The sequence below is a fragment of the Cyclopterus lumpus genome, chromosome 5 (genome assembly GCF_009769545.1).
Source record: "Cyclopterus lumpus isolate fCycLum1 chromosome 5, fCycLum1.pri, whole genome shotgun sequence".
Taxonomy (NCBI): Eukaryota; Metazoa; Chordata; class Actinopteri; order Perciformes; family Cyclopteridae; genus Cyclopterus; species Cyclopterus lumpus.
In genome coordinates, this window is record NC_046970.1 from 21,154,343 (window position 1) to 21,178,976 (window position 24,634).

The following is a 24,634-nucleotide window of genomic DNA, read 5'->3' on the forward strand; positions in this document are numbered from 1 at the left end:
GCCGTGGATTTGTGAGATGGAAATATAAATAAAGAGGCGAGAAAAACAAACGCAACAATGACAATGCAAACAACTGCATGCTTCACAAGTATGACTTAATGTATGGGAGAGACTTTGAATACCTTGGAGCATCATTAAACAAAAGTGTGCACATTGCACAAAGCATCTTTGTGGCATGCCGACAGGAAGGGCCCTGAGCCGTTTCGTTGTTCAAGACGGGCTTTCCTTTCAGTTAATGTTTACCCAAATGATGGGTTTTGGAATATGAGGCCAAACTCGGGTTAAAGTGTAAGCTCTTTACGATGTATGCCTTCTTCTGGTGCAGAAATTAAATCGTTCATTCTTCGTGACATCTAGTGGACACTGTTTCCGACCGCTCAGGACGGAATCTTGAGAAAGGCTTGCAGCTGCTGCAGAAATCATTTATTTGGTTATTGCATGCTTTGTCTGTGATGTTAAATCATTAATTAATGTCATCCACATAATGGACTTTTAGTGCTCCCTGTTCGTCACAGATGGAAGATAACTGCTACCTCGGATGCAGGTGGATTATAACACGTTTGCATAAATACTGCTCAGTGGGTTGTGTTGGTCAGACTCACTGCAGCATCAGGCCCACAGGTGCCCGCACCTCTCGAGCAGGTGACCCACACATGCAGAGGCCAACACACGATATTTAAGATGCTAAACTGTGTTATCTGGTTGTCAGTTTGACTCTTTGTCTTTCCTCCACATGCAGGTCCCAAATTGATTGTGGAAAAAACACGGCGCCGCTCAACAATGGAGACCGCAGTGTTCACCTGCTGGCTCCTGTTTCTTCTGTTCAGCCCGGCTGTTCCCATGTGTGTTCCCACTGACTTCACCATGTATGTGGAGAAGCCCGAGTGCGACTACTGTGTTGCGATCAACACGACCATCTGCATGGGATTCTGCTACTCGAGGGTGAGTATCTCCTCGATTGTCATTCGTTCCTTCAGATGGAAAAAGAAAACACTGAAAACCCGTCATACAGATACATAACCGATGTAAAGTTTCATATCGTGTTGTGTATCCTTATTGAAAAGTCCACAGTTGTGTTTGAAGTTAGGTCACATAAATAAAAACACTTTTTTTTTCCTTCACTTTTCTGTTGTAAACAAGCCCAGAAATGACGTTTTGTGTTCTCAAGGAATTTAAATGTATTGTTGACTTTTGTGTTTTTTCTCGGGTGAGCAGGACAGCAACATCAGAGCGATAGTCGGCCCACGCTTCCTAATCCAGACGGGCTGTACCTACGACAAGGTGGAATACCGCGCAGCAATACTGCCCGGCTGTCCCGTCGACTCCAACCCCGTCTTCACCTACCCGGTGGCTCTCAGCTGCCACTGTGGGGCCTGCAGGACTGACAGCGATGAGTGTGCGCAGAGGGCCAGCGTGGGCATAGCTCGGTGTACCAAACCCGTGAGACGTATCTACAGGTACCCTGGCCAGAGCACCTACCTGACCCCTTTCTGATTCCTTCGTGGTCATCGGCGTGGTCCACAAATACCGAGCTGAAACTGCATGTACCATCAATGTTTTGAGACCAGACAGCAGTCGACGAGACAGCGGTCATCCTTTGTTGCTTGTTGTGGATACATTGATAACTGTCCACGCTGTCTGTACTGGTACTTATTGTACACCTGCCTGTTATATTGTGTCTTTGTTGTGCAGCGTGACTGTGCTGCAGCTCTGCTTATCAGTTTACAATGTGGGGGGTTGATCCCATGCTTTTTGCCGGCGTCATTATTTACCCTCCTGTGTGTGTGTGTGTGTGGGTGTGTGTGTGTGACTGCCAGACATATTGTGTTTACTCTGAAAGGGATACTCTGAATGCAACCCAATTAAAGCTGAAGTCTCTAAATAGCTCTCTGAGTAAGCTGTACTTTACTTAATCACACGCTGGGCCGAACTAGACCGTAGCTTTCTGTTTACTGAACACACACAAGGCCATGACGCTCCACAATGTCACCCCTGGATATTTGCCTCAGCAGTCACTGTGGAAGGCATATGATTGCTGATGCACCGCCTCTTAATTAATAGATTATCTGTCAGCCCAAAAAGATCAGACCAGACGCATGGAAGAGTCACCAAACGGCAGAATTGCAGTGTGACCTGATCTGTTGAGTCATTTTTACCTCATCCCGAAGTAGAGCTCATACGTGTAGTTTCCCATTCTCAAAGGGAATTTGGGAAGACAGCTGTAGCTTATTAATAGCACAGCAGTTCAGAGTGGGAGAATGTATCATGAGTTCATCATGTGGACCTCGTGACATCGCTCTCTCCTCCATTATTTTACCGTATGTTATGTCAGTGAAAGTGTCTCTGTGTTGATGTTAGGGCGGTTACTGCATGTAGCTGAGCCCTATCGGTCTTATTTTGGTGGTTCTGCGGCTCTGACAGCTTCTCGCATTTAGTCAAATATAAAATAGAATAGAAAGCCGGTGAAAACATACAAATTTGAATGGATAGCACAAAGGGCTGTCTCACAACTGGAGCGCTCACCACCTGCGTGACTCCCCATATTGAGTTAAGCCTTTGGGCCGGTGATGCCTGACAGGATTCATGAAATGACAAACCTTGAAGACACTTTGAGGAGGACGAGGAGGAGAAAGAGGAGGTGCACCTTTTGGGCAGAAATGTGTCCCAGCTTGCTGTATGGTAGGAGGGGGGGGGGATGAAAAACCTGTTTGTAAACAGCCGAGTCACTATCACCTTGAGAGGAAGCTTGTACAACGACACCCTGTTTGACCTTCCAAAGTGAGCTGACAACATTAGTCCATTGTTCTGTTCACCAGTGTCAATGGCTCCTCTTCCTTTGACCCACTTCTATTAAAATGTGGTTAATTATATTAGAGCAATGGTTAGTATCATCATAAATATTCATATATATAGTAGTTTTTTTCAGTGCAGTGCCATTTTTCCATTTCATGTATAAAAAACATTCCTGGCTACAAAGATCTATATGCTCGAGCATGGCTTTTACTCATAAACCCACATAACCGGAGACTTGATTATGCTTGGAAATACATACACTTGACCTTGTATAACTCTAAAATCATCAGACGGGTATGGCACAAAGGTTTGAAGTGCCCAGCTGAAATTCCCTGTGTGTGGTGTTTTGAAAACCCTAATACCCAAATGGAAAAAACGGTGGATGAAATGGAATTTGCTTCCATCAGCAGAACCAGCTATGTGGCACACATACCGACCACTCGTTCAACTAACAAACCCTACAGTTTGTTTGTGTTGTGTTTATCCAACTAGAAAACATGTGAGATTTCCACGTAATGTTTCCACGACTTATCCCACGGATTCACACATTCATGGTTCCTTCGGGATGGATTGGAATAACTTTTACTGATACCCTAATGTTTCCATTTAATTAGTCCAGTTGATGACCGAATGCCTGTACAACTAATGGCATTTCCATAATTTGCAGCTGGAGCGCATGTTCACATGTGATTAGCATGTTTAACACGTTAAACTAAGATGTGTTAGCATTGAGCTCTCAGAGCCACTGTACCGATGTACAACTGAACAGAGCTACTAGCATAGCTTAATATTTGCCTTAGTGCTGTTGTAAAAAATTTACATTATGACTAGTAATGCTTTTTAATGATTTTTTTGTTTGCTTCAGTTTGCTTTAATTGCGCAGACAGGATTGTTTTTTGCTCATAGAAAAAGACTAACTAAACCAGTGCATGAACATACAAATCCGTGCTGTGATCATTCTTCAGTATCAATCTTGTTTTTATAGTGAACAGAATATATTGTTATATCACTTAGCTTAGCTAAAGATCCTGAACACATATACATACTTTTCCAAAACCATCTGACAAGACAGACTACCTGCCCAAACCTCGGAGAACTCACCTGCATTATCGCTCCTCTTTTGGTGTCAACAGGGTTTATAATGAATGTCAACATGATCCTTGATCATCTGATTCTACGTTTAAATTTAAATACAAAAGATACTGATCAAAATAGCCCACGTATAATGGAATAGAATTGAATTGAACAAGTGAAGGACAGGTTCCCTAATCTGTTAAATCTGTTATGTGTCTGAAACCAAACCAAGATGAACCAGTTTCAATGCTTTGTCATTTACATTGTAATTGTACATGATGCGCCCGAGGCACACGCAATTGAAACCTTTTCAATTGACCAGATGGCCTGATAAAGCTTTGGAAATAACCCTTTAAGTAATTCCATGGGCCACCTTTTATTCCAGATTTAACCGAGACGAGAGAGAGACCATGTTCGTCTCATCGCATCAATACATGCTTTTTAAACAAACATTTACCCAAGGTGAAGCCAGTCGTGCTTTTCTTTTTCAGCAAAACCAGCTTCTTTAGTCTTCAAAGTAAACGGCTTCTGTCAGAACAGTTCAAAACAAAGTTTACGAGTGTGGTTACCAGGCCACTCCTTATACAAGCCCCGCTTGAGGAGCGTAATGAAAAGTGTTAAGCTTTGTTTTTCTTGTTTAATATATGTGTTTCTATGTATGCGTTAAATTCCTTGTACGTATGCGCCTACTTGGTCATCAGTACCCTCACCTGAGAATGGCTTGAAGGAATTAGGCCCAACTACTTTCATTAAAGTAGCAGTACCCGAATCTAAAGTTAAAGTTAAAATTCCTGCATTTAAAACCCTTGGTAAAACTGTACATTAGTATTATCAGCAAAATGCAGTAACAAGTATCAACACTCAAATAATAAGGATAGAGCTAAATCTCATGTGGTGTACTGTTGGGTAATTTAACTTAAATAATGTATTACATTTTCTAAACCTAGTATATGTTTCATATGTAAAATCTTTAAAATAACTAGCAACTATGGCTGTCGGAAAGCTGCTCAGATACTTTCCTTCCCACAGTAGATTAGGATGAAAAACTTTTGTTTGTTTGTAAACAGCCGAGTCACTATCACCTTGAGAGGAAGCTGTAGACACCCTGTTTGACCTTCAAAAATCAGCTGACATTAGTCCATTGTTCTGTTCACCAGTGTCAATGGCTCCTCTTCCTTTGACCCACTTCTGTTAAAATGTGGTTAATTATATTAGAGCAATGGTTAGTATCATCATAAATATTCATATATACATTATTATATATCCCCCCACAGTAGATTAGGATGAAGTCATCTCTCAATTTTTTTTACCAGAATGTTCTTAACCCCATGATGATCTCACCCCTTAGGTTAACAATGGGACTTGGACTAGTTTAACCTCAAGATCCAAAGGGACTGTGTCTCGACCCCTCCACGGACTTCAGGGGTAATCCCTCCCAAAAAAAAAAAAATCGTCTTTAAAAGTCCAATTTTACGCATTTGTATTTATTTTACCTTGCGCCATAATCATTTTAATACATTTTCGGTGAACAATGGTTTCTTACATCGTCCACACCGTCACCGCCCTTGCCGCTGTCTGATTGGCGGATAGGAAGATTGACGGCTTGGCCTTCCAATGAAACAAGGGAACGTTCAAAGGAGCCAATCGGCTAGCGCGCATGGCAAACTGACTGAGCGGTGACGCGTTGTATTTCCGCCCTCTTTTTATAATCTCAGTGGAAATTTCCACTCTCTCCTCACCGCTATATCAGCAGACTTCCCCGGCGCCCGACTCACACGGAAAACAGAAGTAGCGGTTTGAAACTATCTGAAGGACGACTACGAATCAATCTTTCGGTCAGTACTGTTTGTATTTATAATGTATTCTGTGTTTAAGTTGTTCGACATAGGCAGCTCGTGCGCTTTTAGTGTCGGTGTGGGTCTGAGCGTGTATCGCTGCGAAAGTAACCAACGTTAACAAACCCGAAAGCAACGTCTCTCCACTTCTTTATTTCTCTCTCTGAGACAATGATGTGTGGAAATAGTTGTTGTGCTTTATCTCTAAATATGCTATTGTTGTTGTTGTTGCACGACTTGACATATTAATGCACAATCCTTTCTTTGAAACTCCGATAAACGTTCATATTTTGAAAATGTATAATGTAAACTCTTTCTCGTTGATTTGCATTGACTGCAATGTGTTCCCCATTTTATTTATTTTAACGCCGTTTGCAAGCAAGTTGTTGGTTCTTATTTCACGCCTCAACATGTTAACGTCTATTCAGTCTATGAATGTAAGTTGACAATGCCCATGTATGGGGTTCCGGTATGCGCGTTAGGCCACGCCCACGGGTTGTACTACTCTAAGTAATCCAAAGCCTCTGTTGTGGGTGGGATAAAGACCATGCGGGTCAGAGGCTGGGTACTCGGGAAGCTCTGCAAATCTTTGGCATAACTCCTCCCATTTTCTCTTTTCCAGGACTCTACTCATTGATTTGACTGAAGAACACTTGGATCTACAAGTTGTTTTTTTACACTTCTGTCTTTACTTATTTCAAAGGCATCATGTCTCAGAAGCAGATCAGGTGAGTCTCATACGTTTTCCTTTCTTCCATGTGGTATAATTATATTTAATCCGTTTCCAATAATGGCACCAGAGCTAATCAAGACATTTAAAGACCATGATGACTTGCATCTTAATCAGTGACTTAAAAAAAAACTTAATTTTCATCATTGATTACTCCACAGATTTATTTTTGTGTTAAATAATTATGTTATATATTATATAAAAACTGTCCATTGTTTCCCAAAGCCCATAGTCATTAAACAGCTAAAAAAATATAAAATCCACAACCTTAAGAAACTGTTGTTAATAATAAAATAATTGTTTTGTCTCTTTAGCCTCCCAGCGAAGCTCATTAATGGCGGCATTGCTGGCATTGTTGGGGTTACTTGTGTCTTCCCCATTGACTTGGTGAAGACCAGGTTGCAGAATCAGAGACAAGGTCAGCAGGTCTACAAGAGCATGTAAGTGTTTTCCGTTACCTTTGTCGTAAACGACAACACCCTGTGCATACTAGGTACAACCCAGTTCTTGCTTGTCACTATGACCCATTCAGGCTATCATGATGAATGTAGGGATTTAGAGACATTCCTGACTTGATGGACCATGACGACTATGAATCTTTCTCATTCCTGGCCAGCCAAATGCTTTTTGAAGGGCGGAAATGTTCTGCTCCATTTACCCGCTAAGCGAACGTGAAGAAGAGCCGCTGATTGAGTAGATTGAGTCTCGATAAGCTATCATCGCGATCAATAACCTAATAATTATACCTTTTTTGTCAAGCGTTTCTCTCTAATCTATATTTCCCTCTATTTCTTGTTCTGTAGGGTTGACTGCCTTGTCAAAACAGTCCGATCAGAGGGGTACTTTGGCATGTACAGAGGTAAGAGTTCTGCTCATCTGACTTTTAACAACTAGTAAACATGTAGGAGATGATTTAATGAAGGAGAACGTAAGAGCTCTCTATGCTGAGGTTGAACATTGATTGGTTTGTTCAGATAGTGTTAGATTGCATGAGTTGCTTGATTTACTTTAAAGTATATTTTTGAGTTAGAATAATAGACTAGGTTACAAAAGGGAAGAGGCCAAAGCTGCTCGTGTTTGGTTTTTTGCAGCTTTTATATATTGTTTTTAATAGCAGTCATGCAGTAAGTAAGAAAATACTGTTTAATTATCAGATCATTGATTGTAATGTCAAAGAAAGATACAAATCTTGTGGACATAGTTAAATATGAGAAAAATGGAGACCTATTTTTATTCTGGGTCTCTGCTTGTGTGAGGAAAGCTGTTTGTTTGCATCTGTGTTTTTCATATTACAGACGTGGGTCCCCCTGGGATATTGAAGGCTAGCCGATAAGGCGCAGCCACGCTGGAGGCAAATCATATAATGGTTCTTACAATATTGCTCTATTTAAAACTATAGGCACACGTTTTTGTTTTGCCATCTACTTGTTCTGTAATTTGACTTCTTGTTAACTACTTGGCTGTCTCGTCACTGTCCTGTCAACTTGTTGTCGATGCTCGTTTTCTTGACTATGAAGACGTGTCTTTGCAGACTTTGTTTGATCTTTAAAAAAAAAAAAAAAATGACTGCTGGACTAATTTGGGTTTATTTCATGACCAACAGTCTCACAGATCAGCTTTTAGGTTTGCTTAATGTCTGCACACACAGAACATAGTCAAGGATTCAGTCTGTCCTTTCACTTTTTCAACATCTTTTCATTGTCATTAGCTACTTACTGACGTGTATCTTTTCATTAGAACCAGATGTACTTTCTTAAAGTTTTCTACAAAGTGGGCTCTTTTTCTTTCTTTCTTCTTACTCTCTGTACTTCACATACTTGATGTTTGCATCTTCCTCTGGTTATTCATCACCCTCCTTATCTTCTTCTCCTTTTTTTTCCTTTTTTTCTAACTTTTGTAACTTGTGCTTTTATTGTCATTTTATTTTTTACATAATCTCCCTTCATCATTTCTGAAGCTACTTTTTATGTTGAGCATTTGTCTTGTCTGTCTGTAAACTATAAAATGGACTAATAGACTAAATAGAATTGTAATGATAGTGGAAGGGAATGTTTATGTTCATGTGCTGAATGAAAACCTGTTTGTGACCTGAATGCTAACTGTGCGTTTCTTTCTTCAGGCGCTGCTGTAAATTTGGCACTGGTCACCCCTGAGAAGGCAATTAAGCTGGCTGCTAATGACCTCTTCAGGCATCACCTCTCCAAGGACGGGTAAGCAGGATCGCCTCGTGAAATCATCATCATCATCATCTCGGGGAAATAAAGTACCGCCTGTTGTGTTACTGAATTCTTCTCTTCTCTTGCTTAACAGAAAGGGGCTGACAGTGTTTAAAGAGATGCTGGCAGGTTGTGGTGCCGGCATGTGCCAGGTCATCGTCACCACCCCTATGGAAATGCTCAAGATACAGCTCCAGGATGCAGGCAGACTTGGTGAGAATCGTATTGAAAATACTCCATGTGTGCGACTCAAATCGTTGTCGTCGTATATTAACACTTTTTAAAAAAATTTTTTTTTAAAGCAGCCCAGCAGCAGAAGCCAGTCATGATGTCGCCCACCAAGCTCGTGGCCACCAACACCGTCATCCGCCGCTCCTACAACTCCGGCACGGTGGTCTCGGCACCTCGAGCCGTGTCGGCCACACAGATTGCGAAAGAACTGGTCCACAAGCAGGGCATCCAGGGCCTCTACAAAGGGCTCGGGGCCACGCTGATGAGGTAAAACTGCTGCTCCCGCCCTGAAGAGGAACTGTGTCACCTTGGTAGACCAGTTACTACCAGTCAGGGTTTCAGTCTGACAGTTTTTTTTTGTTTGTTTTTTTTCTTCCAGGGATGTGCCCTTTTCCGTCATCTACTTCCCATTGTTTGCCAACCTGAACAGTCTGGGCAAACCCAGTGCCGAGGAGACGTCGCCCGTCTATTGGGCTTTCCTCTCCGGCTGTGTGGCGGGTTCTACTGCCGCGGTGGCCGTTAACCCCTGTGACGGTGAGTTGGAGAACCAGCTTAACGTCCAGGCAAATCTTGCTTTGACCTGGAAATTCTAGTTCAACTTTTTATTTTCCTCTTAAAGCTCCGGAAAAAGGAAAACAAATACACTCTGAAAGGGCTAAGTTGTGTTCAGCGTCATCATTCGAATGCTGGTTTATGGACGAGAGCATTTTGACGTTGCACAACATTCTTGTCTTCCCAACTTGTTTTTAAATTGTTGAATAACGTTCTTGGCATGTTTGTTTCACTTCATTTAAATAACTTCTGAGATCAAAATTGATTAGTGAAGTTATAGCCATTAACTAGTCGTTTTTAAATCAGACTTCCACAGAGAGGAATATATTGGTTTATGGCGCAATCATGTTTCTCATAGAAAATGATCTCTTGTGGTAGTAGCAGTAGCAGCAGCAGCAGCAGCAGCAGCAGCAGCAGCAGCAGCAGCACTGTAATGTTTCTAGAAGGAAATTAAATATTTTGTATTTTATTTTTCCAGTGGTGAAGACGAGACTGCAGTCGCTGAACAAGGGGCCCACTGAGGAGACTTACAACGGAGTTGTGGATTGTGTGAGGTAAGACGGCTCACCCACTTTCATAACTACATGTGTTTTGTTTGTTTGTTTTGCGTGTGTATGAGGCTACAAACACAAACTCCTCCCTCTGGTTCTCCACAGTAAAATAATGCGAAAGGAGGGACCCTCTGCCTTCCTGAAAGGCGCTGGCTGTCGGGCTCTGGTCATCGCTCCTCTGTTCGGCATTGCTCAGGTTATGTACTTTGCTGGCGTTGGCGAATACATCCTGGACAACACTCCTCTAAACCTCTTGTCGGCATGAGCCCTTATCGACTTGCTGGCTATGCATGGGACCTTCTGAGCGTAGATGGTTGAAGAACTGGCAGCTACACGCCATCAGTTTACAGCAACAAACAAAAACAATATTGTCTAACAGCCAGAAATGCTAATGAAGACCTGTGATTTCAACTTCTGACAGCTGTGTTGCACTTAAACACTTTTGTGACTTATTCAGGAGGCCGGGGCCAATGTTTGCACTTGAAGCTGTTGGCCTTACTGGGCTTTGGGGGCTCAGAGCTGCAGTGTTGTTCTCTCTTTGTCCCTGAGACGGTCCTGTTTCCCTCTGTGAGGGAGGGGAGCTCACTCCATCAGAGAGACACGCCCATTTGTTGTGTTTTCTTCCATGTCATCACTTTCCATATTTAGTATTCAACTTTTTGAATGGCTTAATGCAGCAGCTTGTAGTACTTTGTATGTTTGGTTTTTTTGTTGTCTCGTGTTACAAAGGCTTCAGATGGGGCACAATTTACACAATTTATTGCAAAGGGATTTTATTTTGAAATACATTTTCCGTAATAACTTTGGAGTTTACATGTTTAATTTCAGTGATCATGAACCTTCCTCCTGGCATGGGACCATATGGTTTGCCAAACCATAACGTGTCCTGTTCTATACTTGATATTAGCCCAACAGTTGACGAGTAGTCTGTGAAATGCAGTGTTTGTATTTTACTACCTGCAGAAACTTGAGATGCAGTCATGCACATTATCCGTTTGTTTGTCCACATGTGTGTTTGTCCACATAAACGTTTTCAATAACTAATGCATACCTGAACCTATTACATGTTTTGGTTTATGCCTTATTACTGCGACTGAGCATGAACACATGACTGTTACAATAGTTTTTGTGATGGCTTTTTGTACATACCGTGTGTGTGTGTATATACATTAAACTTTGCAATGTACTTATTCTGTGTCCATGGATTGATTTTGATTGCACTGCATTAACAAGGGGTAATGCAAGTGTAGGGAAACCACATTAACTGTTTATTTGAATGGATTAAGCTAAATGGCGGCTTTAGCTTTGTTTGGCCCAGAACTCAAAGTTTACTTACCACCTTTTTCAACTCCTTAGAGACTTCAGGTCTGTTTAGCTGAAGGCTTTGTTGCACACACTTTGTTTGAACGTTCATCTTTGTAATTCAGACATTTGGTAATGAATGTAACAATATCAGTTTAACAAATGCGTTGTGCCAATGTATTGTTTAAAAAGTCCATTAACATGACTAGTTTAGCATTTTAATGGCTGCCATTTCTTGTTGACATTTGGGCCCGGTTTCCCCCATAAGGCCTTAAACCCTGAACCCTCAGGGACTTACTGATGTGAATTGTGGGTAATATCTTGGGCAAAGTCTGCAAAAATGTAGACTCATGAAAAGTGTTCATAAAGGGCCAGAGAGCCCTCAAACATCCGATGATTTCACCGGACAGAACTAAACCCTCACAGACTTTACGGGAGCGCGCAGCGCAGTCCGAATTAAATAATCAAGACTCATCAATAAAAGCACCCAATATTTGTTTTTATTAAGGTTAACATGGCAGAAACTATAGTATTCTATAATTCACATCTTATTGGCACACCAACAAAATTTACATCCCAAATAATTCACACAAAATGCAAACTAGCTCACTGTTACAGTTAAAAGTGTTATTCGTGACCTTTTTTTAGATGAATTTGGAGATTGAGTTTAACATCAGATTTTCCCTAACCCTTTGGGTTAATATCACATCTACACTTCCTCTATTGTGCTTTAAAGTAGAAATACTTGACAGTGGTGGCGTTGAGCCCAATATGTACATATTGAAATAACAAGATCTAGGTAAATAGTGCCCTAGCTGGAGGCTTGTTTCCTGACTAAGTAGGCACACAATGGAAAATCTACTCAGCAAAGGGCGGCTAGTCCTCAAAATGCTTAAGCACACTAAGTAGTATTGATTACACAAATCGGGCGACAAATGGCACAATAAATAAAGTTAACTGCAGGTGCATAAAAGAGCTGTCCATATTTACAGCACATTCCTGTGTCAAAGAAGGCTTCATGCACCGAGTAGTAGCTCGCAGTGCGGCACTGTGACGAGGCCGAGGAATGTCGCAGACTTGTGCCAAAAGCAGAGCGTTTGTTACGTAGAGGAGCAGAGAAATAATCATTCCCAGTGCTGGTGGAGTTGAGGAGAAGGTGGGAAGATAACGATCCAGCGTATCGTGTTGAATTTGTGACTGGGATGTATTGACTGGGATCTCTCTTACTGGTTTTAAGTGAACTCCCCCATCAGATCTCTCTGGACTATGAGAAAGGACATTGAAATGTAACTTTGGCGTTTCCCTTTAGACGGGTTTTTATGAAGGGATCAGTGAGCGTGTGTTGGGCTGGCTGGTGGGGGGTGGGGCTTGGGGGGGTCGGGGGGTGGGGTCAACTCACCAGCTATATAACCTCCCTGTTGTTCCTGATGGCACAACACAGAACCATACTGAAGATCATTCCTATGATCTGAAATGAGATGCACAATCAGGTGTAAAGAGCTTCATGTAAAGTAGCACAACCCAGGGCAAAAAGGATTAGAATAGAAATCTGTTTATTTATTTATATAAATCTGACTTTTTGTAACTTCTCACCATTACTCCTGCAATCCCGATCCCAATGTATCCAATGATGTGCAGCTTTTCATTGAAGAACTCTGTTATTGCAGTGAGGCAGTCCTAAAAAACAAAACAATAAAGTATTCATATTGTTATTGTTATAAGTGCTGCACATAATCCTGCAGATGCAAAACCACACTAATACTGAATTGCAGCAAATCGTCTCATCTTAAATCAGCTCCACACCGCCATCGTGCGGTATAACGGGGTACAGCAGGCATGAGGGTTTACCTGGGTGTTCTCAGCCTCCTCTGCACAAAGTGCGTTATTCTCGTCTGGCGTGGAGCCTCCGCAACAGTTCAGCTGCAGATGTGAAAAAGTAAAAAAGATTAAAGATGTGACGCTGGTGGTGTTTATGGTGATAAGAGGAGGACGAGTTTTACTCACAGTTTTGTGGTACATGAATGCGATTGCGGTGCCATTCGGAGTGGAGACGTCAGCGATGGAGATGCTGTAAAACTTTTGGACTTCCTCAACAATCTGTTACAACAACAAAGTTATCAGAGTTAACAGTTGTTGTTTTTTCTATACATTGAAATCTGCTTTTAAAAATAATAATGACTAAAGTACCTGCTCCTTGTTTATGAATCCAAACACTCCAGCAGCAATCTCTGCTGCAAAGATTATCAGAAGGCAAGCAAAGAACTGCAGAACAGAAGAGAGGTTTATTACTGCCTTATATTCTAATAAATATATATATATATATATATATATATATATATATATATCATTCACATAAGAAGGGGTTGTAACACTTAATGTATCTCTAATTTGTTAATATTGCGAGTGAAAGTCCATTCAAGATTGTTTTGTCAGTTTCCGAATAATTTCCTAGAAATAATTGTCATTCATTACTACTTGACGAATGGGGTATATACAGCAGGAATGTCCTTAAAAGGAAAACTAAATTCTAACCAAATGTAATATTAATTTAGTAGAAACTGTATTCTCTATATTCATAACTGTATGCTTGTCTGTTTACAGATTTAACATTGTTTTTTTACCTGCTGCGAACTGACTAAAATACTCAGAATAATGAATAACAATATACAATATATCAAACTTTAATTCCCCTATAATTACTACTGAATTGCACCTAAAGCTTTCCAAATGTCATGGAAGTTACTCACAATTGTATTTATTTATTTTCGTCCTTATTAATAGATTAAATGGAACTTATAGACCATTTAAAATAAAGTGTCACCTCACAATGCTCAAAACACCAGTAAAGGAACATCAAAATATGCCACTGCTGTGCATGAATATAAAACCACTGCTCACCGATGCCAGAAGACACTGAGACTCACGCACAGCACCAAAACAACCAAAGAAGCCGACGATCATCATCAACCCTCCTGCAACGAGGAGGATGTACACGGCTGAGTGGGGAGAGGAAGGCAGAAAGATCATTGCTGTGTTACTCTGTGGAAATGAATGAGGAAACAATCCACCAATCCTGCCATGTTCACAATAGAGGAATGACCGCAGTTCACAGCTGTAGCAGAAGGTGGCAGCATTATCCAACTGATTTCATGTCTTTTGCTGAAGCAGAATGTGTATTAAAGGGCTGTTGTTGTGTTTGACTACCAGCAGAAAAGTGTAGGTGGAAACTCCTCGAGGGGCCTAAAACCTCTGAATCTCCGCCCACATTTCAGCCTGATTTTCAGCCCACTCCTTCAGTCCGCCATTTTAAAGCTTTGAGTCGAGATGAAAGACGTCAGAAATGCAAAAAACTGCTCTTTTTGATGTTTGGATTGGTGCTTAAAATAGTTTGTCTTTGTTATTTTTTGATTGTATCAGGAATCATAGATGAGTGTGTTTAATCTGTCAGATTAGTGTTGAAACTGTGTCCTGGTGTCATTTTCATTGTGCCTGAATTAGGTCACTTACAAGAAGTTAAAAAAGCTCCAGATAATTATTATCGGCGAATTATGAGACAACTGGCTGCTGAACACACACATGCAAGAGGCCGCACCAGCTCCCCCACATACATATGTAGTAGTTTTGTGTCACGTTGTACATATTTGGGTTATTCTGTAGTTGTTTTGTGTCTATTTTCATCCTTTTGGTCTCAATTTGTCTCTTAGTATTTTTTTTTATTTTTTTTGTGGTTCATGACTTTTTGAGTGACATTTTGGGGGGCGGGCTGACACTTAGGGCCTTAGTGCCTGTGCATGGTAGACCTGTTCAGTAGTCCATCGATGGGTTGGATGGATGAGCATTTGTTAAGACCAATAACTGAAACCTCTGAAAATAAATATCATCTGTCCGATCCTCTTTGTGTGTCGAACAAAACAATACGGTGGATTCTGGCGAGCTCCAAATAGCTGGAAATTCTTCTTATCTACAGAGGTGCAGTCAGACTCAGTATCAGGATTTGAATTTGAATTAAAGCTGCTGGAGCTATAGAGTCTATTGAGAAACAAGGCTTCCAGTTCATTCAGACGTTGTGCATTCGTGGTGCTGCAGGATAAAGCAGCACAACAGAATCCGTCTGGTAAAAATGTTTTGGATTTCTGACTGCTGCAGAATTGGACGACATCCTCCAACCATCCCGGCTCCCCGTGCGCCTGAATGTCGTCACCTCCCCGCTTCGCTCCCCTTCTCCCAGCCCTCACGACCGGGCCCTTCACGCTGTAACTCTACACCGAGCCCGTCCCAGAGGTCCACGCTAAGGGTCTAGTCGGTGACATAGACAGCAACCACTGCAGCAATTTAATTAATCCACATGGGGGGGGGGGGGGGTTGCAAGCTGTTGTTTTCCTGCTGCTGAACAAAAGGGGAGGTAAAGATGGGCGGCTGGAAACGAGGGACACGCTGCTTCAGCGCAGAGCGTAAGCAATGGAGAAAAAAAACAGCGGCCAAGACGCTGCTGTGTACACAAAGTGTCGACACACAAGTGATCGTGGCTGGTGCTGCTTTTAGCACTTCCTCTCAGTGCGACTGGTGCTGCAATCTCGCAGAACACTCCCTCCCTGTTAATGCTGGCAGCGGGTTGCTGGTAAGCGGCACCTCGCCTCACTGTCTCTCAGGTTTCTCTCCGTCTGCAACATGTACATAATGGCCTATTTACACGCACAGGGCAACGAGGGTGACGGAGTGGAAATGAGCCAGTCACCCGGAGGGAATGCTCACACTTTGCCTTGTTATGGTATCACTCTGTTCAGTGTGTGGGCAGCGGCACCATTCTGCTCATGGTGTTTGTTTCGTCGCCAAGGCTACGCCGTAAGACGGTCGGCCCTCCGCGGGGGCCTTTCAGATGTATAGATCCACATATAGCTTTTCATTCAGAAATGCCGTCTGTTGTTGCCCACCAATACGGGCAGGTCAACACGTGTGCAGGAAGTATTCAGACCAGTGCTTCATATACTCAATGTGTGTGTAGATCGACGTATTTCTGCGTGATTAAACACTTCCTGAGAGCCCCTTTGGCGGTTGGAGATGCGTAACCATGGTAACCCGTGCCAACCTCATGAGAAACACACGAGGATTTGAGAGAATCATAGTCAGTCTGAACTAATCAGCAAATATATTAAGCCAAGCAAAGTGCAATCTTACACTTACACTGAAGTGCTGTTGACGTTACAGAGCTGTCCACTACTGTCTCTTATGAACGTTGTTGTTACTACCGCATTGTATTCTGGGATATTTATGTGTTTTGTCCCTAAAAATAGCATGCTATTGTGGAAATTCGGACTCAACCAAGATTTCCATCCTGGTTGATGTATAACTAAATTAACATTATATTATTATGTATGCGAGCTCTGAGATACTTTGCATGTCAGATGAAACCAAACTGTCGGGAAAATTATCTCACCTTCGGTAGTTTGCATAAACAGATACAAAAACTGTGAGAACAGAAGTATACTGTAGCTCAATAACGTGGTGAATAACATCCTGTGTGCTGTGTTTTAAAGCATTTACGTCCAGTTCATATTGTGTTTTTTTTAATTTATTTACAGTAGCAGGCTGTATTTGATTTGGGCTTCGATCCCTCCATGCAGCTTCTTTCCCCCTCTCATTCCTACAAGCTGCTGTATGTTTCTTATAATGCACCGCGTTGGTACAGTATTTTGTCTTCAGGATAGACTCCGGTCACCTGCCCCCCCCCCCCTGCCCTGAGGGAGGCAGCCGGCTCCATGACAAACAACAGAGAGCTGATGAAGTGAAGTCACCATTTTAGGTCATGGTCTAAGCGGGAGTAACAAGAATAGGCTTCATTCTAATCATCTGCTCCTACGCAGAGAGAGAGAGAATGAGAGAGAGAGAGAGAGAGAGAGAGAGGGGGCCTATTGTATGGCCTATACTGACCGACTACTGAAGGGGGCTTGTCCACGGCACTGTATGTTTTAATCACCTGCACTGTGTGTTTTATTCTGATTGATTATCATTAATCAAAAGCAATCTGAGCACAAAATGACTTAAAGATCTTGTGGAGTGGAGCATCAACCAGTCCGAGGCTCCGGTCCATTTGTCACTGCTTGAACATCTCTGACTGATCGTTTTGTAAAACTCCAGTGAGAGGAAAATCTGATCAATATTTGTAAACATGAGCAATTATCTCCACAACCCTCCTAAAACAGAGCACTACCACTAATGGTGCGCATGTCGATAACCGTTTGACATATCCTCTTCCACTCCCCCTCGGCACCATATAGGGGGGGGGGGGCCCTCAGAGCGAGGTGGCGCAGCCGAATAAGTGAGGATGTCAATGGTGATTAGAAACACTCGGAAAAGTGTGTGCGACGCGCAGAGGAAGTTGTGAAGCATCAGGAGGAAGTGGTGAAGCATCATGATGCGTTCAGGTTGAAATGTGCCTGTTAAGCGTTCATTACGGCTCTCTGTGCACCTGCTGCCCCGGAAAGGCCCTTGGGTTAAAATGTCGGAGGGGACCTCCTCGGGTCGTTTGTTGTAAATTATTATTACAGCGCGCCATAAAACCTGATGTCATCAGGCAAGTAGTCTGGTCCTGCCCTGGACGCTGGAGATTATTTGATTTGGAGACATTTTTACACCTAAATTGGATTTATTTTATCCCTGAAAATCTCTCTTGATCTTATGAGAAATTATATTTTTGACATCTTTCACAGTCATAATAATAATAATAATAATAAGGAAATTCATCAACAACAAATTTGATTTGCTTCTTTGTGGCTGATAAAATCCACATGAGACTTTTCCTTCCTCATCTCATTACTTGGATGAATAATAGCTGCAGCTCACGTCGTCATTTTTAGTGGTAGATATACACAGAGCCGTCACGACTGAGTTATTAAAATGACTTCACTGAATCAAGAAACATTTGATCACAATAATAATAAATACAAAACTAAAAGCATTCTTTATCTTGCACTATTATTTAGGAACTGTATGTCAGGTGAGGTGTGATTGGAGGACTTACCGATGAAGAAAGTGCCGGGGGCGTCTTCACCCGTCAGCAGCTCCACTGTTTCTGGGTCAAATCTGAGCCATAGTCCCACAGCCAGCACCAACAGGCCCGACAGCTGAGGAACGATGCATTATTGAATCAATATTCATGTCATAATTACACACTTATACAGAATATTAAAGGTGGGTCGGATTTGGCGCCAACTGACGGTGAGGTTGCAGATCGCAACAAATTGAAACTTCTCACACATGCCAAGAATTTAGGACACGCCCCCAGGAAGTGCGCCATGCTTTGAAGCAAATTCTACATAGTGGCCAAACAGGGGAATGACAATTTCTGGGACCGTCATGTGATGCCAAAAACCCTTTTCCCAGAGACTTACATTAGGAAAGAGATGTCTGTAACTCAGCACATTTTTTTGGAGAAAAATATATTTCCCACATATGGACATATGATTACCCCTTATTTAAATGATTAGATCCTAAAAGTAATAGCCAAGTTATTTTCCTTCATCCATTGATAATAATAATAATAATAATCCATTTAATTTATATAGTGCTTTTCTAGATACTCAAAGACACTTTACATTATACACCGCTACGGGGAGCAATGCAGGGTTAAGTGTCTTGCTCAAGGACACATCAACTAGGGCGGGGATTGAACTGCCAACCCCTTGATTGAAAGACGGGCATGCTAACCACTGACCCATAGTCGCCCCATTCATGTGAATGAGCCTGAGAACGAGGCTGGACCGAGGCCTGGGAGGCGTGGTTAAAGGTACGTGCGCTTGCTTTGTAGGCCCATGGATGTGGAATAATGCGAAAGAAAATTTTAGAAGGCAAACTTTTTTTGCTCCATGCGCCACAGAGCAACTTTCATAGGAAAGAACGGGGCGCTGTACCCAGTTCTCTTCATGCATACATATAAATATAATAATAATAATATAAATACGTATACATATATATATATATTTATATTATATTTAATTTCTGCCAATAGATCCCCCTATGCTAAACACTGTTCCTTTAATTCACAATGTTTGAACTATCTTGAATCCCTTTTTATTTTTAGGATTTAAGTGTCTCTGGAGATCTGCTCTCGATGGCGTTGCCCAGAATTCACTTCACAGTTAAACATCACGTTGTTTTTCCTTCTTTGGCTCCTCTGTTGATTAATATTCTGCTGGTGGCGCTCTCGTCTTTGTCTCGTCGACAGAGCGGCTCCTGAAGCTCACTGTCCGTGTCCTTCTTCTGTTTATAGCCAACAAACTGCTGAAGGGAGATGCGAATGCATCGCCTTGTTAACGACTCACGGTTTAGTCAAACTTTAAAGCTCTTAAAAAGGATCACACGCTGCACGTGGGGGGCCCCAAGAACATGTCAATGACAGTTTTGCAATAATCTTGTTGTCAGTGGTCATATGAAGAGAGAGGATCGGGTGTGATGTGCCTCATGAGTCACAACATTGAGAGGACACCGTGGCTCCCTGGGCGAGCCTGACCAGAAATAAACCAATCGATTGAAGCCAGGTGTCACCCCGAGAAAGTGTATCCTTGTGACCTTCTGTACAACAAGTAGCATCATTTGGTTACTGACAATGGTATATCCACTTAAGATGAATATAAAAGGTTTTAATACTAAATGTGCATCAAGTATAATATGAAAAAATATTTCTTACAACATTTTACACAATACGTTCAATCGAGAACAGACTGAAAACTAAATTACAAACCTATTTTCTCTTACTTATCTTATGGTGTGACATCTGATCACATGAACTCTATAATAACAATCAAGTTCTGAGGAAAACAACGAATGAAGAGACTGCGATAAATGCAAGGAGAACCAATAATTGAAGAAGGAGAACATGCAGCTCATGTTTCCATATGGACCGTCAAAATATCAGTTCCTATAACGGCCGCATCTCTGGTCCATCTCCCATGGTGCATTTCAGCCACAGGCTGTGCCAGCCTCCCAGTGCCTGGGTGATGTAACTCACACTGGCATTGGCTGCTTGTTTGGCTCTGCACCCCAAACTGACGGCGTACTGTACGCCCCTTCTGGCTCCGAACACAACAGCTCTGCTTTCAGTCAAACTCCTAAACAAAGAGGCCGCTGTCTGTCTGTGACACAAGTGATGGTCTTACAGAGCACAGATGAGTCAATGCAGCCGTTTCAGGTCCAACTATACTGTATCATTTAGCAGTCAGCATGAGCATCCATCCACGACGACTGCGGAGAGTCTGTAACCGCACGCAATCAGTCAGTTAATCGATCAAATGGATCTGCAACTGGGTAATCAATGCATTGTTGAAGTCATTTTTCAAGCTAAAAATGCCAAACGTGACTGTCAAATGTGATAATGTTCTGCTTTAATTGGTTTTATGTGATATGTTAATGTAATCTCTCTGCATTTTGGACTCTTTTTAAGACAAAACTAGCAATTTGAAGACATCCCCATTTACTTTAGGAAGATGTGCTTTAGTCTTCACTAAAAAATCACTATGTTGCCACTATTTTAAAGAATTTATCTGGACCCGTTGCAAACTGATGCTGAATTAACACAAGGGAGCCATTTAAATATAAGCCATGTGCAATGGTTTGCAATCTGGAGTCAAGACGTGCAACGTGTCGCATGGATAAATCTGAACGGTCCTGCAAAATAAAACCGCCTGGAACTGAAGAATCTGTCTTTCACTCTCAGGTCGAACAGGTTGTATGTGCACAACTGTTGGACAATAGCTTTGGGATTTGGGGTGGGGGGTGGGGGGTTACAGGCCAAAACCACGTTTAACAAATATTACCATCATCTACACAGATAATAATTAGATGATAATTTGCAGTACAGGAAATCGAAAGTGACTCCACAGTATCCGGAGCCAAAGGTAACCTTATCTGAAGAGATTGTATCTCATATAGACCAAAACAAAAGCCTCCCTGGTATTCCCAAAACAAATTAACCCTGTCCCTTAGACCTGCTACAGAAAAGTCACAGCACAATGCCAGATCACGAGAGAGGATCTGAACAGTGGGTGTGTTGGAAAAGTGGCAGCACAGTACATTACTACGTATTCTAGATAAATCACATAAATCAAAAGAGTGTCTTGCAGTCTCTCATTTGATTTGACTCATTCATTATTAGAAACAGCTCTTAAGAGATGTAATGGGGCCTTGATAATGGATTTACATGAGGAATGATAACATAAGGTTTTACGATTTAAGGAAACAGAACCGAGTCAGAGAGGAGTTTGCACCAAGCAGAGGCATATTAATCTGCATAACGAACTCCCCAGTTTCCCATTGTATAACAGGTTAATTAAAAACCATATCTGACAATATCAATATGACTATCAGCCAGCCGCGTGCTGACAATGTAACCACTTCGAGAAGGCGTGGAGCACATGCAGGTTTTTCACTTGCAGACAGAGAGCGTGGTCGTTTAAAATACATAAATCAGACATATAACCCGGTTTACATAACGGAAGAATAAAAGATGGCTTTCGAAACCCGACGGTGATTTAAAAAAAAAAAAAAAAGGTGCAATGTTTGCATGTGCACGAGGCGGACTTACCCAAAAGATGAAGTTGAAAACGAAAAGCAGATATTTCACGCATTTCATCCCTCCCTGCACTTTGCTCATGGTGACGCCGGATTGGTCGATATTTCCGATCTCTGAACGCTGTTGTTCTGCAGAAATCCTCGCGCCTCCCAGTTGGACATGAACCGTGCAATGAGGATGAAGACCTGCACAGCCTCACCATCCGAACATGAGAACATGCGCACAAAGCTGCGCGGGCCGCTCGCACGCTGACTTTTACCGCCCATCTGCGCGCGCGCGCGCGTGTGTGTGTGTGTGTGTGTGTCGTGGTACCCAAGGTGGTGTTCGGGGACAATCTGAGACCCCCCCACCCCCCGAGGGAGACTACGGGACGTCCCTCAACAACAGAGGGAACAGGTTCAATTCGGTGGGTGACATCACCGCTTGGAGTTTAGGGATGGTTTTTTTCAAACTTTATATCATAAAGATGCAAAATCCACCAAGCAAGAGTCCTGTTTCATCACATTTTGTCCAATAAACCTTATTTGTGAAGGAAACGTGTGGGTAGAAAATGAGTGAAGATACCAAATTATATAATCTATGTGGGTGGGAGATATGAAACTGGTGTAGAAACAGCCATCTGTTTGCAGTCTCTAATTTGTCGTGCACTGTGGAGTAAATATGATGCATTTTAATGACGAATGTGCCGAGGAACCCCACAGGCCCCACTGCAGGATTGAGAAACGTAGTTTAAATATTTGTACTAACATTTGAAGAATTGGACGACAAGAGTTTATCAACGCTTTTAAATCTGCACCATCGTGCCACTGACTGTGTTTGTGATGGAAATATGGGAACTTGTGTAAAAAATATGCACCTAAGACACACAGCGACCTGAGATCAGTCACATTATGAACAATGCCAAAAGAAGTTTTACGAGGACTTTGGATTACATGTTTTAAATAACCTACTGATGTTCACACAACCAGAAGATTTCAACTTCACAAGTCTATATGTTCAAATTATTTGAATTTTTCTTTAAAAAGAAATCTGAACTATCATAATGAATACTTATATAGTCTATGCTTAGTTTGAACGCCTTACCTCTTAAGACCTATAGGGGGATGCCTCAAATAACAGATACACAATAAATCAATAGCTCCAGAACTAAGGCTTATATTCATATTTCGGTGATACTTTGAAAAGAAGGGATAAATATGAGAGGAATATGAGTGGTTAATTGTATGTGAATCCATGTCTAACCATAACCATTGTGCAAGAGTTTTGCATATTGTGGGTTACCATCTCGTACAAAAACATAGATCTTCCATCGCAACTGATGGGAAAACAGGATGAATCCCACAGAGAACCAAAGTCCTGAAACATGATGTTTTTTAGCTGTTGCCTTGACCCTGTGAATGGCGTTGTTGGTTTGTATCAGCAAAAAATGTTCACTCAAATCTCAACTGCTTCACATTCATCAGAATCTATCTGCCATTCAGTACAGCCCATGCTTTACATGCATGCCATGATATTCTCAAATCTATCATACTGCATCACTACCTGGTCACAAGCCTCACAAACAACTATACAACCCATCATATCACTGTATATCCACACATTAAACATCATGGACAAAAAAACGAGGTGGCACCATTTTCAGATCTTGCAAAAACATAATATGTTCAGCTTTGAAAGCTTTATAAACTATTTAAGTGCCTACATGGTCATGCTCCATCCCTGCTTAATGAATGTGTTACAAGACACCAGTAGAGTGAACACACACACGGGCCTCAGTAAACAGGAACTGTCGTATTGCGCAAGACCTCATTTGGACAATCAGTCTTCTCTGTTCAAGGACGAGGAGCGAAACTATGGAACTGTTTACCAACAGAATTAAAAATGCAACACAATTTTAATGTTTTTAATAGAGGTATTAAATCATGGCTAAAAGAGAAACAACATTGTTCTCACACCTAACACCCATGTAAACGCACTTAATTGTTGCATGTATCTGCGGATGTGTTTGTGGATGTATTTTCTTATTTTCTTCAAAAAGCTTCCTGTGGACAGAGCATCAAGTTATTGTGCATAAATGTATGTTACAATTATAATGCCACTGTGATGTCCATATCAAATAAAGACAAGTAAGTAAGTCCACCACTTTGGTCCATAATGAAATATCTCAACAATCGAATTTCGTGCTTGTTTCACGTTTCACTTCAGCACCACAAAAAGCACCAAAATGCTAAAGAGCCTCATGGAGCTTCTATCATAAGTTGGTCTCCTGGACTTAGTCAATATTTAAGAAAAACACTGTATTTTGTGTTTAGAGGATATGCAAACAAATTACTATTATTATAATAAAAGAAGCACAAGATGACAAATAATATCTTTCAGGACTTTGTAGAATATTTGATTTGTTTACGGGCTTGCCGAAATGTAAATACAGTTTATTGAAATCTATTAGAATACAAAAATCAAAGAAAAAGTGTTAGCTTTTTATTGTAGTAAACTGCCAGGCTGCTTTGAAACCAAACCCAGGCTCGGGTTGTCGCTCTGACAGTCGAGCTCCTCATGTTGGTGCCGCCTTTGTTTGCTGCTCTGATGTGGGAGGGAAACAGCGACCCCCTGTTCTTCTGCCAGAGTATCAGTGAGGATCAGGTCACGAGACACACATCACATCACCGCCTCTTTATTCATCAGATGACAGCTCCGGCCAGAGTCAGCAGATAGATAGATGGAAAGATGGAAAGATAGAAAGATGGAAATGATTAATAGTTTCCATGTAACCTCGAATACGATCA

General features: G+C 41.7%; 3 protein-coding genes across 4 annotated transcripts; 2 read left to right on the forward strand and 1 right to left on the reverse strand.

Moving 5' to 3' along the window:
- The first annotated feature begins 780 nt into the window (after window positions 1–780).
- Window positions 781–1,494, forward strand: tshba (thyroid stimulating hormone subunit beta a). The gene is made up of 2 exons (XM_034532420.1): window positions 781–942; window positions 1,216–1,494. Exons 1-2 carry the CDS (start codon window positions 781–783, stop codon window positions 1,492–1,494), a joined length of 441 nt encoding a protein of 146 aa, XP_034388311.1.
- Window positions 1,495–5,577: 4,083 nt separating this feature from the next.
- slc25a55a (solute carrier family 25 member 55a) lies at window positions 5,578–11,172 on the forward strand. 2 transcript variants are annotated; one of them, XM_034532789.1, is made up of 10 exons: window positions 5,578–5,702; window positions 6,325–6,430; window positions 6,747–6,872; window positions 7,236–7,291; window positions 8,552–8,642; window positions 8,743–8,861; window positions 8,954–9,146; window positions 9,259–9,413; window positions 9,910–9,985; window positions 10,088–11,172. In XM_034532789.1, exons 2-10 carry the CDS (start codon window positions 6,411–6,413, stop codon window positions 10,245–10,247), a joined length of 996 nt encoding a protein of 331 aa, XP_034388680.1. In that variant the 5' UTR covers window positions 5,578–5,702; window positions 6,325–6,410; the 3' UTR covers window positions 10,248–11,172. The 2 variants fall into 2 exon arrangements, with proteins under 2 accessions (XP_034388680.1, XP_034388679.1); XM_034532788.1 differs by having other exon boundaries at window positions 8,951–9,146; window positions 10,088–11,032.
- Window positions 11,173–11,937: 765 nt separating this feature from the next.
- Window positions 11,938–22,213, reverse strand: LOC117731013 (tetraspanin-2-like). Its single transcript, XM_034533126.1, has 8 exons — window positions 21,861–22,213; window positions 18,303–18,405; window positions 14,183–14,280; window positions 13,472–13,546; window positions 13,289–13,381; window positions 13,133–13,204; window positions 12,878–12,961; window positions 11,938–12,752 (listed from the first exon to the last, which is right to left on the reverse strand). The coding sequence occupies exons 1-8, from the start codon at window positions 21,927–21,929 to the stop codon at window positions 12,687–12,689; spliced, it is 660 nt and encodes a 219-aa protein (XP_034389017.1). The 5' UTR covers window positions 21,930–22,213; the 3' UTR covers window positions 11,938–12,686.
- Window positions 22,214–24,634: the final 2,421 nt, after the last annotated feature.